Genomic DNA, 12,202 nt, shown 5'->3' with positions numbered 1-12,202 from the left:
TTTTTGGGAAGTAACTCCTGTGATGAATAAAAAGGCTTTCAAATTCTATACCTTATTTATGTTAATAAATAATTCAAAGTTAAATAAAATAAATAAATAAATAAACATTTAAAAAATAAAGATATTGTATCCTTCTGTAACTAAAAAAAAAAAAAAAAACACTGAGCTTGGGGCTGGGGTTGTGGCTCAGTAGTTCAATGCTCAACCAGCACATGTGAGGCACTGGGTTCCAGACTCAGAGAAAGAAAGAAAGGAAGGAAGGAAGAAGGAAGGAAGGAAGGAAAGAAAGAAAGAAAGAAAACCTGAGCTCTTGGGAAACCAGTTTGATGATATTAAACAAGGCCAAGGAGCCTAGCCTCTGTGGGGGACAAAGTTGGCTTCAAGCTCTTTGCCCTTCCTCTCAGTGAGATGTGGCATCTAATCCTGTCTGCATCCCAAGGCTTCTGGCAGGCAACCCAGCCACCAGATACCTAGGTGAAGACACCTTCTGTTGACATCCCCCAGCCACCATCCACCTGCAGGTTCCCGAAAGCCCAGCAGCAAGAACCACCCAGCAGACCGCAGCCAAACCTCAGAACTGTGAGGGAGAAAAACACTGCGGGCTGGGAAGTAGCTCAGTTGTATAGTGCCTACCTAGAATGCAGGAGGCCCTGGTTCCAGCCCCAGTACCTCAAACAAACAAAACTGTTGTTTTAAGCCTTGAACTTGTATGGTAGTTAATTCACAATGAGAGATAACCAGAACCCCTCCACCTACTAGTTCCATCCAAAGGTGTACGACAGAGTGGAACATCCCCCACATGTCCTTAGAGGTGCTCAGTAAGTTATTGTCTATATCATTGGATAAAAGTGCTGAAAGCCAAAGTGTTGGGCTGGAGATGTGCCTCAAGCGGTAACCTGCTCGCTTGGCATGCATGGGGTGCTGAGTTCGATCCTCAGCACCACATAAAATAAAATAAAGATGTTGTGTCCACCGAAAACTGAAAAATAAATATTAAAAAAAAAAGAAAGCCGAAGTGTTCATTGATAGGAAAATGGAGAGCTGCGTGTTACCTGACACCTGAAACCCCAGCAACTCAGGAGGCTGAGGCAGGAGGATTGCAAGTTTGAGCCAGCCTCAGCAACTTAGCAAGGCGCTGAGCAAATTAGTGAGACTCTATCTCAAATAAAAATAAAAGGGCTGGGGAGCTGGGGTTGTGGCTCAGAGGAAGAGCACTTGCCGAGTATTCATGGGGCACTGGGTTTGATCCTCAGTACCACATAAAAATAAAATAAAGGTATGTGTCCACCTACAACTGAAAAATAAATATTTTTTAAAAAGGCTGGGGATGTAGCTCGGTGGTTAGGCACCCTTGGGTTCAATCCCCTGTGCCAAAAAAATAAATAAAAATAAAATATAAAGGATTAGGGATATAGCTGAGTTATATTGTACATACCACTAGGTTCAAAGACAGAGAGGACTGTGACTTAAACATTGAATGAAATATTACACAACTGGTAATAAGCACAAAATATAGTCAAATGCATCATTCTGAGTAAATCTGAGAAACATTTTAGGGACTAGGGATGTCACTCAGTGCACAGTACTTGTATAACATATGCAAGGTTCTGGGTTCTATCCACAGCAACACCCCCCCCCAAAAAAAAAAAAAAAAGAAACAGAAACCTTCAAAATTAGTGAGTTTAATTATATGTAAATTATTTCTTGTAGTGTTAAAATTGTGCCTCCAAAGACACATCCAGTATCTAAGAATATGACCTTATTTGGAAATAGGGTCTTTGCACAAATAAATTAAGGATCTCAAGATGGATCATCCTGGATTCAGGGTGGGTCCTAAATCAGATGATTGGTGTCTCTATCAATGAAGGTAGAAGGACATTTGAGTCATAGAGACCCAGAGGGCCAGGGTCAGGTGGAATCCAATAGTGGAGTGTTGCTGCCAAGCCCAGGAGCACCAGGGACCCTCCGCCAGCCGAGGCAAGGACCAGATCCACCCTCAGAGCCTCCAGCAGGAACCAGCCTGGCTGCAGGCTTCTGGCCTCCAGAATTGGCAGAAATAAATACTGTTGTTCAAGCCACTCAGTTTGTGACATTTTGTTATGTTGGCCTTAGGAAACTAATACCTACCTCAATAGAGTTGATTTTTTTCTAAGTTGTGAAAAATACTTGGAAAAATAATGTTAAAATTTTTAAAAAGCAAGTAACTAAACAATGCATTCAGTGTGAAATGTTTTATATAAATTTTTTTCAAACAAATCCAAACAATAGTACTTATTGTTCATAGATTGTATGCATCATAAAAGCCTGGAGGCGCCACGGCCTGGAACCAAGCCATTCTTGCTGGGTTGCCTGTGTGGAAGTTCAGGCAGGGCTGTGGGGTTCTGCTAGCCTCTGGATGTCCAGTGTAGACTGGCCAAGGCATTGTGAGATCTGGGAAGGCTTCCCCAGGGTAGACAATTTTCTCTAACCCTGTGGATTGCTAGGGGCTCACCAGGTGGCAAGGAAGGTGGGGAAAGGTGTTTAGACTGGACTTGGGCCTGGAGTTTCCAGGAAGCTATCTTGCTCGCTCAGCTAAGCTGGAGAACAGATGAGGGTAGGGCTACTGCCCTGGCTTCTTCCCTGAACTACTCCCAACCTCTCCAGGGCTTCCCTGGGGCTTCCCAGGCCCTCCTATTCTTCTGCCTCCTTATCAGCAGGGAGCCTGAGGTAGAGGAAAGGGGATAGTGCTGGGAGGCTCTGATCACATTGGTGGTCAGAACTAAGGTCCAGCAGGGAGGTGGGGCCAGGACTCCTGGGTCCAGAAGTGGCTGAGGATAGGATTCAAATGTCCAAAGGATAAGTAGGGCTGGGAGCCAGGCAAGCCAGGATGAGGGGTCTTCATGTGCCCACACACAAAACCCTTGGAGCTGGCTTCCCTACCTGTGAGCTGGCTTCCACCTGTGAATGGTATGACTTCATAGGTTCCCCTGAGGAGGAAAACAATGTAGCATGTGGGTGAATCACCTCTGTGACCCTGCAGAGGATCACCAGCCAAGTGTGGCACTTCGCCTGTGTTTCAGCCTTCGCTTCTATAAGCTGGGAGTTATCATCACCCCCATTTGCCAGATGAGGAAACTGAGGGCTTCAGAGGTTCCTTGGCTGAATGGCACAGGCACACACATCGGGTAGGTGACCAAATTGGGATTTGCTCTGAAGCCATGTGACGCCAGTGCCCATGAGCCAAATCTCTTTGCTCTGTTGTTTTATTGATTCATTTCTGGTTTATAGGTCTACACCCACTCCCACATCGTAGGTGGACTGTGAGCTCCTGGGAGGAGGTCCTTGGCCATTTCAGTTCCAGAGGAGCTCAGCCCCTGCCTGGCAAGAGGGCTCAACAAAGGTGTGCTGAGTGTGGTGTGGTGTGGTGGGGCCAGCGCCATGACTCTGACACCTGGAGGAGACACTGAGCTTATATTTTCCAAGGAATCAGGCAGCAATACCAAGGGGAGACTGGGAGTTTCTCAGCTCTACTGAGCTATATCCTAGCCCTGCTTTTTTTTTTTTTTTTTTTTAAACAGGGTCTCACTAAACTGCTTAGGACCATGCTAGTTTGCCGGGGCTGGCCACTAACTTGCACTCCTCCTGCCTCTGGGGTTGCTGGGATGATAGGTATGGCCACTACGGCCAGCCAGGCAATAAAGCTGTATGACAGTCTTTGGCTCTCCTTGAAAGAAAGAATTGGTGCCCTCTCTTCTCTGCTGACTGACAGGAAGCCTTGTCCCAGCCCTAGGATCCAGAATTCTAGTTCCCCAACCATCTCTCCAAGGGTCCCAGCTCCTATTGCCCTCCTATTTTTCTAGATCCCAAATAACTAGGCTCCTAGGTCCCAAGATTCAGGGGTCCTGACTCCCAGCTAGAGGTGTGTGGACCCCGCTGATACTGGCTGGCAAAAACTAATTATGGGGCTGGCGAGTAGATCAGTGTACAGCACCTGCACAGCATGCGTAAGGCCCTAGATTAATCCCCAGTTCTATAAAAAATAAAATAAGGCCAATTATACACATCAACCGTTCTTCCTACTCAGTTCTAAGTCGTGGCAAACTTGAAAATGTCCAGAAAGGAGCATTTACACTATGGAAATTGGCAAATGCAAGTCAGGGCTATTGTTTTCCCCAGAGAACTTGTTGTTAACATTTATGAGGCTCCACCCAGCCCTTCAGATGGCTGCTCTCCAGGCCAGGGGCCCCCATCCAGCTCAGGGAGACCTGGGGTCTGAAGAAAATCATGACAAGGCACAAGACCATGGCTGGGAAACTAGTGCATGCCCAAGCTGCACCACGGCTGGCCCCGTTTCCTGCCTTGGATTCTCCCTCATACCAAGGCCTCTGTCCTTGTCTGGAACAGGAGTCCCTGCACATTACAGGAACCGAGAGTCCCAAGTTTGGAGCCATGTGAGCTCAGGGTTGGCCATGGGCAAGTCACCTTACTGTGCTGATCTTCAGTATCCTGATCTGCAGCATGACAATTAGTAGAGAGCAACATCATAGTTAAGTTCTGTGCATGGGACCCGAGCAAGGTAGGCGACCTCCCTGTGCCTCAGATTGCTTGAGGTGGAGGTAATAGTGGGTCTCACCTCATTGGGGTGTCATGAGGGTAAACAAGTTATGCACATAAAAGGCTTCTTTTGCAGAGGACTTACCATGTTCTTTGTTAATCATTTCCTGTCCCAAAGGGACCTCTATGCTCAGCATAGGATCTGCATAACAGTAGATGCTCATTTAATGTTTCCAGTGGTCATTTCCCACAACAGTAAGATGGGCCAGTGTCTCTGAGTGGAGGCGACTTTCCTTTGACTCGTGCCTGTCCATTCCGGCCACCAGGGGCGCCCTTGCCCCTCCCGCGGCACCGCCCCCTCACCTGTGCAGGTTGTGCACCTGGCGCCGCCTCCGGAAGAGGGGACGCGGAGACCTCGGAGGTAGCCCGGGCGGCGACTGGTGAGAGCCTTGGGGGCGCCGAGGGCGGGGCCCTCCAGGCTTCGGGCAGGAGTAGGCAGGACCAGGTCGCTGGGAGGGGTACCGGGGCAGCCGGGCGGTCGCCTGGCTCCTCCGGGAAGTGGGGACACTGGCAAGAGGGAAGGTGGTGGCCGGGTTTCGAACGCCTGGGACTGAGGTCAGGGAGATCCTCTATGCGATCCTGGTGCAGCTGGACTGGGACTACCTCGACACCTGGGCTCCGCGGGCAGGGCTGAGCTGGGACACCGTCAAGGGAAGGGAGGACAGGTGCGCGTGTACGCGCGCTCAGGTGTGTCTAGGGGGCGGGACCCTCGAGAGAGCTTGGGCAGGTAACCCGTGTGACCTGAGCCCCTGGACCCTGGGCCCCGGCAGGCCATCGGGGATCGCAGGGCTCGGGTCCCCAGGGGCGGGCCGGGAAGTAAACAGAAACCTGGAGTGGCGGCGGCTGCGCGCTGGCCGGCACAACCTGTTACCTCGCCCTGCCCTGGGCCTGACGCCAGGGCCCTGGGAACCCGGGGGTCTGGACGTGAGTGTTCTTGAATCCAGAGGGGTGGGGGCAGGACCTGCTTGGTCTTGCAAAAATCGGAGGACTCTGTTGGTAATCCAGGAGGGTGGACGCTAAGGGTGGGGACTCCAGGTCTGCGGGGGTCCAGATACAGACCCCTGGGTCCTGAGATAATAGAAGAAGGCCTAGGGAGGGCAGTGAGGGGGGAGCTGGGCTTCTGCCAGGGGAAGGTACTGGGTTCCTAGGGCAAAGGTGTCAGGACACCAAAGTCCTCAAAGGTGAGGGAAGGGTCCTGCATCCTTGAGAGAAGTTGGATTCAACCCTCAGAGTCCTTAGGAAGCTGGGTTTGGGAAATTTTGCCCCATAGTGAGGGTCTGGGAGCCACAGCAGGTCGTGAGAAGGAAGCAGGGACTGTCAGGGGGTGGTCTGTGGTTCCAGAGTACTGAGAAGAGGCTTCCTGGGACAAAAGCCAAAGGCAAGGAAGTTCATTTCTGCTTTCTGCCTCAGTCTACCCACTCTACCCTGGGGACATTAACGGAGCTGGGTGGCCAAAACACAGATCATTAACCCTTGGTGGCCCAGGGAAGTTGAGGTTGCAGGACTGGGATGGCCAGGTATTGGCCAGCAGGGGGCAAGCCTGAAGGGCTGTGAGGTGGTATGTCATGCAGCCATCTGTCCCCACAGATGCTGCAGATGTCATGAGCTCCCCAGATGGGCCACGATTCCGGTCAGGGCTGCTCTCCGGGGCTGCCTCCCCCAGTGGCGAGGATGGCTTCTTCCCCTTTGTGCTGGAGCGAAGAGACTCATTCCTGGGAGGGGGCCCAGGGCCCGAGGAGCCTGAGGACCTGGCCTTGCAGCTGCAGCAGAAGGAGAAAGACCTGTTGCTGGCGGCAGAACTAGGCAAGATGCTTCTGGAGCGCAACGAGGAGCTGCGGAGGCAGCTGGAGACGCTGAGTGCCCAACATGCTGAGCAGGAGGAAGTGAGCTGGCTGCAGGGCCTGGGCGGAGGGCAGGTGGAAAACAGGCAGGCCTGGGGTGGACCAGAGAAGGGGACCACACAAGGAGAGGAGACAAGAGCATGGGGCAGGTGGGTGGCAGGGGGAGAACAGGTGCGCAGAAGGATGCCTCTGAACAGTTCAGGGATGGCCTGTTGTCCTGGCAATGTTGCCCAGTGGTTAAGAACAAAAATTCTAAGTTGGAGTAGAGCATTTGCCTAGTACGCGTGAGACCCTGGTTTGGATCCCAAGCATCAAAAAAAAAAAAAAAAAAAAAAAAAAAAACTAAATAAATAAATAAACGACTTTTGAGGACAAGTCAAGATCTAGGCCACAGACCCTTGTGGCCCTCTGGCTTCTCACCTAACAGGTGCTGAGAGCCACTCCCTGCCTTCACCTGGCCAAGTCCCCTCCAAGCATCATCTCAGTTCATTTTTGCCCAGCCTCATGAAGTAGGAACAGTTCTTCCCTCTGCCCAGGCTGGGGCTCACATCTGGACCCCTAAGCTTCCTTGTGTACTTGCATTGTTGGCCCAATCCCCACTGTGAGCTGATCTGGGCAATCATTTGCCCTGCACCTCTCCCACCAAGCTAACCTAATAACATCTCAATGTGACACTTGGTTCCCCATAGGCATGCACTGTCCCCCGCATCTGCAAACCCCATTGAATCCTATACGCTAGCTTCCAAATCTGTCCCACTTTTCACTTCTGCAGCCTCTTCATTGATGGCAGCCCCGGACATTGCTTCTGCTCAAGGCACTTCAGTGCCCTATCACTGACTCCTCTTGCCTCCTGGAACCCATACCCACAGAGCAGCCAGTGAACTTCAAACACTGCAAATCACATCATTTCTCTCCTGGCTCAGAATCTCCCCATGGCTCCCCATCACACTTAAGATGAAACTGAAACTCTTGCCACAGCCTAAGAGTCCCTCAAGTCCACTGGCCTCCCTGACCTGTTGGCTTTGCCATCCTTCCCACCCACTTCTCTTTTTCAATTCTCAGAGTGACTGCAGCTTGCTCCTGCAGGGCCCTCATCTTGCTGTTTCACAGCCCTCCTCCTGGTTGACTACAGGAGTCAACCCAATCAATGTCTCCTTGACAGCTCCCGCCCCACCCCCCACCCCTGTTGTTCTTCACCACTTTGCAGGTTTCTTCCTGGCCCTTACTGTCTCTCAGATTACCTGGCTCAAGTCTGTATCCATTTGCCTGTGGCCCTCTGGACACTAAGCTTCTTGAGGCAGTGGACTTGGTGGTCTATCGACATAGAGACCCCAGAACAGGAACTCAGGAAATATTGGATGGAGAGATGGAGAATGGATGGTGGATGATGGAGGGAAGGATGAAACATGGACACATTAAAGAGACTTGTCCCGACTACATGGCGGCAGCAGCAGGGCCAGGACAATGGGATCCTAACCTGCCAGCTTCATCCTTCAGCAGGGCTGCCCCCACAGTATTTGGTTAAGACTTTGCTGCCTGTTGGCACCCCTGCTCCACTAACTGTGTCCTTGGGCAAGACATTCAGCCCCCCTGAGTCTGTTAAGCATTCTCTAGTGGATTGAATAAAATGGCCCAGGTAAGCTCTGACAGGCAGCTGGCAGGAATACTTGCTAATAGTTGTAACAACCATGGTTACTGTCACCTGGCCCAGGCCTTTGTGCCTTGAGGACCTAGAGAGAGTAGCCCCCCAACTTGTCTGTCTCCTCATGCTGGGCACCTGGGTGTGCCAAGCGCATCCCCCCGCTGGTCCAACAGGTTTTGGGGAGGGCAGGCAGAGGCGTGGGGCCAGGGCGGGGCTGACCAGAGTTAATTAGAGGGAACTGGGGGAGAGGGGCTGGGCAGAGATTGGGCCTGCAAAGCCCCCAGGACACTGCAGCTGTGTGAGGCCATGGGCCGGGGCTTAAATTCAGCCAGAATCAGGCGCCAAAAACGGCGCTTGCGACCTCGGGTCCGGAAGCTCAGGCAGCAGCCAGAGGTGAGTGGCCACTGGGGAGCTCCACGCCCCCCAGCCAGCATCACCGTCCTGCCTGGCCTGGCCCCTTCTCTCTCTTGCTTTCCTCTGCTGCCTTCTGATTCTCTGGGCTGTGCTGTGTCGTGCTTTCTCCCTGACTCTCCTCTCTAGCTTTCAGGTCTCACTCAGTGTGCCAAGAGCATCCCCTTCCTGGCCAACTGGTCTCTGGTTGTCTGTCCCTCCATCCCCATCGCCGGGTCTTCTCCAATCCTATGTCTCCTTCTGTGTCTGACCCTCTGCCTGGTCCCACAGCGGCTGCAGCAAGAGAACCATGAGCTCCGCAGAGGCCTGGCAGCCCGGGGTGCTGAGTGGGAGGCCAGGGCTGTGGAGCTGGAGGGGGACGTGGAGGCGCTGAGGGCCCAGCTGGGAGAGCAGCGCTCAGAGCAACAGGACAGTGGCCGCCAGCGCGCACAAGCGCTCAGTGAGCTCAGTGAGCAGAACCTCCGGCTCAGCCAGCAGCTGGCCCAGGTGGGACTGCCTTGATCCCTGGGCCTGGGTGGGGTGGGGCCGGTGGGAATCAGCTTGAGCCAGCTGAGGGCTCCCCTGCCCCCTCCCCCACCCAGGCCTCCCAGACTGAGCAGGAGCTCCAGAGAGAACTAGACGCCCTTCGGGGTCAGTGCCAGGCTCAGGCCCTGGCTGGGGCAGAGCTAAGAACACGGCTAGAGAGTCTGCAGGGGGAGGTGAGTGCCTGCTGGGGCTGGGGGTTAAGGGTTGGGGGTCAGCTTGAACCAGAAAGACTGGGCTGGGGGCTCCATGGGGCTGGCCCACTCTTCCCACCCCACCCTGAGACCTTCCCCCAGAACCAGATGCTGCAGAGCCGCCGGCAGGACCTGGAGGCACAGATCCGAAGCCTGCGTGAGGAGGTGGACAAGGGCCAGGGCAGACTGCAGACTACTCATGAGGAGTTGCTGCTGCTACGGAGGGAGAAGAAGGAGCACAGCCTCGAGGTGAACTATGGGTCCTTAGCAACAGCCTCAGGGCTTTCTGGGAGATGTGGCCCTGGATCACTGGAAACCCAGCACCTGGGTCACAAAAAATGTGGGCATGAGCCTGGGGCAAGTGGGAGCCACAGTGGGCTGTTGAGCAGGGAAGGTGTGCTCTCAATGCATCAGAGCCTGGTGGCTGGGAGACTTGGGAGAGGGCTAAGACCAGGGTTCAGGCCAGAAATGCCTGGTCTACACTATCCACATCTGGAGTGGTAGTGATGGAGAAAAGGAACAAAAAAGGGAAGGACCTCTGATATTTGGGACCTCAGAGAGATGTGCTCTGGATTGCCTGGCTTTTTATCCCACTGTCTCTTGTTACCATTGTGGAGCGCCCAGCCTGTTTTCCCATTTGTGATACGGAATGGTAATGGCATCCACCTCTGGGCTGTGGTGAGGCATGAGGCTTAGGAGAAATACATGTTGGATCTAAGCAATTAGTGAGAATTAGAAGTTAGACTGGACAGGGGAGGGGACTGCGCTGTGAAGTGACCTGATAGGTGGAACAGGCAAGGATGATGCCTGGCGCGCCCTATTTTATAGGGGAGGAAATTGACATCCGTCCAGGGGAAGTAGTTCTGCGCTCCAGAAACTGCAGCACTGGGCTGCTGAGGCTCAAGGCTGCCGGCGCTCGGGCGCCCTCTGTGGGCCACCACCAGATGCAGGCGCTGGCATTCAGGCTGACTGCCCTCTGGCCCTCTGCAGCTGGAACGTGCTCGCTTTGAGGCTGGGGAAGTGCTGAGCGCCCTGCGGAGGCTGCAGCGGCGCGTCTTGGAGCTGGAAGAGGAGTCACGCCTTCAGGACGCCAACGTCTCTAGTGCCTCACTGCAATCGGAGTTGGCCCACAGCCTCGAAGGCCACCAGTACGAGGACAAGGACACCAGTGTATGTGGAGACACCCAGGTAAGCTCGCAGCCCACCAGCCCCCAACCAGTATCATCAGCTAGGGGCGCTGATTCCTGATTCAGCTAGGGCACTGACTGATTCCTTTGGCCCACAGATCACCCCATCCCTGGAGACCCAAGAGGCATCCAGACCCCCATCTTCACCCCAGGAGGAGAGCTTGGAGCCCCCTAAGAAGCGAGCACCTCTAAGCCCAGTGGAGATACTAGAAGAGAAGGAAGAGGAAGTGGCTAGGCTGCAAGATGAGGTGGGGGAATGGCTTAGTGATGGATGTAGAGTCCCATAAGCTCCCCAGTTCATTCCCACCTCCACTTCCCAGCCTGTGCTCACTCAGCCTTCTATACATAAATTTGTAATGGCACATGCCTGTAATTTCAGCAACTGGGAGGCTGAGGCAGGTGGACGGCTAGTTTGAGACCAGCCTCATCAACTTAAGGAGACCTTCGGCAACTTAGGAAGACCCTGTCTCAAAAAGAACTAATGTATACGGCCCCCACAGGCGCATTGCCCCTCCCATACACCCACTGCCTCTTCCAGCTTCCTTTCTGCAAATACCACCCCACCAGGCTTGCCCCACCCAACCGTGCACCAGCCTGAGGGCCTCTGACTCCATGAGCCTTCTGCACAGTGGAGCAGGCGGGGAGCCAGGGAGAACTGGAGCCTAGGCTGCCCGGGACCCACCTTTCTGCTGCTCCCCTGTGCAGATCACACTGCAGCGGGAAGAGCTGCAGACCTTGAGGGAGGAGTTGCAAAGGCAGAAGGAGCTGCGGGCAGAGGGCAATCCCGCGGAGGCCCTAAACTGCGCCCTCCTGGACCGTGACGAGGCTGTGAACAAGTGAGCCATTGCCACCCTTCACCACCGCCCCAGAGGGGCGACAAGCCCCCTCGGTACTCTGGTCCTTCTGTGCTCTTAATTGCTCTCCGCCTTATGGGTTATTATCCCCACCCCGGCCCAGGGGCCCTCTGCCCTCCGTGGTCTTGCTGTTAGCGAGCCCCCTCCTGTCGTGGCCCAGAGTTCACTACCATCCTGGCTCCTGGAGTCCCCGGCGCCCTCAGACTTGTTTTCCGCCGGCAGGGCCGTGGAACTGTCCCTGGAGCTCAGCCGCGTTTCGCTGGAGAGGGACTCCCTGTCCCGGGAGCTGCTGCGCACCATCCGCCAGAAGGTGGCGCTGACGCAGGAGCTGGAGGCCTGGCAGGTGAGCGGCGGGGCCCGGGCCGAGGCCTGGTGCAGGTGGGACCTGAGCGCTGACCCTCCTCCCGCCCCGCCTCCCACAGGACGACATGCAGGTGGTGATCGGGCAGCAGCTGCGCTCACAGCGCCAGAACGAGTTGAGCGCGGCAGCATCGACCCCACGCCGCTCCACAGCACGCTTCTCACTGCGCCTGGGCCCCGGGCCTGCCGGCGGCTTCCTCAGCAACCTTTTCCGAAGGACCTGAGGGCTGGGCCGAGGCGACCACCCTTGACTCACTCTGGGGCATACTTTCCTCTAAGGGCCAATGGAGCGACAGGGCCTGGATGTCTTCCAAGTGGGGTTGGTGCCCTCTTCACCCCAGGAGGCTAGACAGGGGCTCTATGGGAGTAGGGGCAGCTTCGGGGCTAGAGACCCCAGGTGGGTGGCGGGGGGCAGGTGCAACAGAGCTTCTATTTTCGCAATCTGTATAGGTCTATCATTTCTAAGCGCTAGGCTCCCTGAGTCTCTGGCTGCTCCAGGGCAGGGGTGGGTGTGGGTATTTATGTATCAAGAACAGACAGAGTAATATATAAACCACTAGATGGACTTGGCCTCCATTCTTGGGAAGGAAGCACATGG

General features: G+C 54.3%; 1 protein-coding gene across 3 annotated transcripts; it reads left to right on the top strand.

Annotated features, from left to right (window-relative positions):
• Positions 1-4,890: 4,890 nt before the first annotated feature.
• Bicdl2 (BICD family like cargo adaptor 2) lies at positions 4,891-12,169 on the top strand. Of its 3 annotated transcripts, none has more exons than XM_005337760.4 (10): positions 4,891-4,973; positions 6,181-6,476; positions 8,758-8,973; positions 9,069-9,185; positions 9,306-9,452; positions 10,194-10,391; positions 10,489-10,638; positions 11,096-11,226; positions 11,467-11,587; positions 11,667-12,169. In XM_005337760.4, the coding sequence occupies exons 2-10, from the start codon at positions 6,195-6,197 to the stop codon at positions 11,826-11,828; spliced, it is 1,524 nt and encodes a 507-aa protein (XP_005337817.1). In that variant the 5' UTR covers positions 4,891-4,973; positions 6,181-6,194; the 3' UTR covers positions 11,829-12,169. The 3 variants fall into 3 exon arrangements, with proteins under 3 accessions (XP_005337817.1, XP_077880634.1, XP_077880635.1); XM_078024508.1 differs by having other exon boundaries at positions 9,294-9,452; XM_078024509.1 differs by lacking the exon at positions 4,891-4,973 and adding an exon at positions 5,074-5,280 and having other exon boundaries at positions 9,294-9,452.
• Positions 12,170-12,202: the final 33 nt, after the last annotated feature.

This window comes from Ictidomys tridecemlineatus, chromosome 10, assembly GCF_052094955.1.
Source record: "Ictidomys tridecemlineatus isolate mIctTri1 chromosome 10, mIctTri1.hap1, whole genome shotgun sequence".
NCBI classification, from domain to species: Eukaryota; Metazoa; Chordata; class Mammalia; order Rodentia; family Sciuridae; genus Ictidomys; species Ictidomys tridecemlineatus.
Note: the sequence above shows the minus strand (reverse complement) of the source record. Positions and strands in the feature narration are given on the sequence as shown.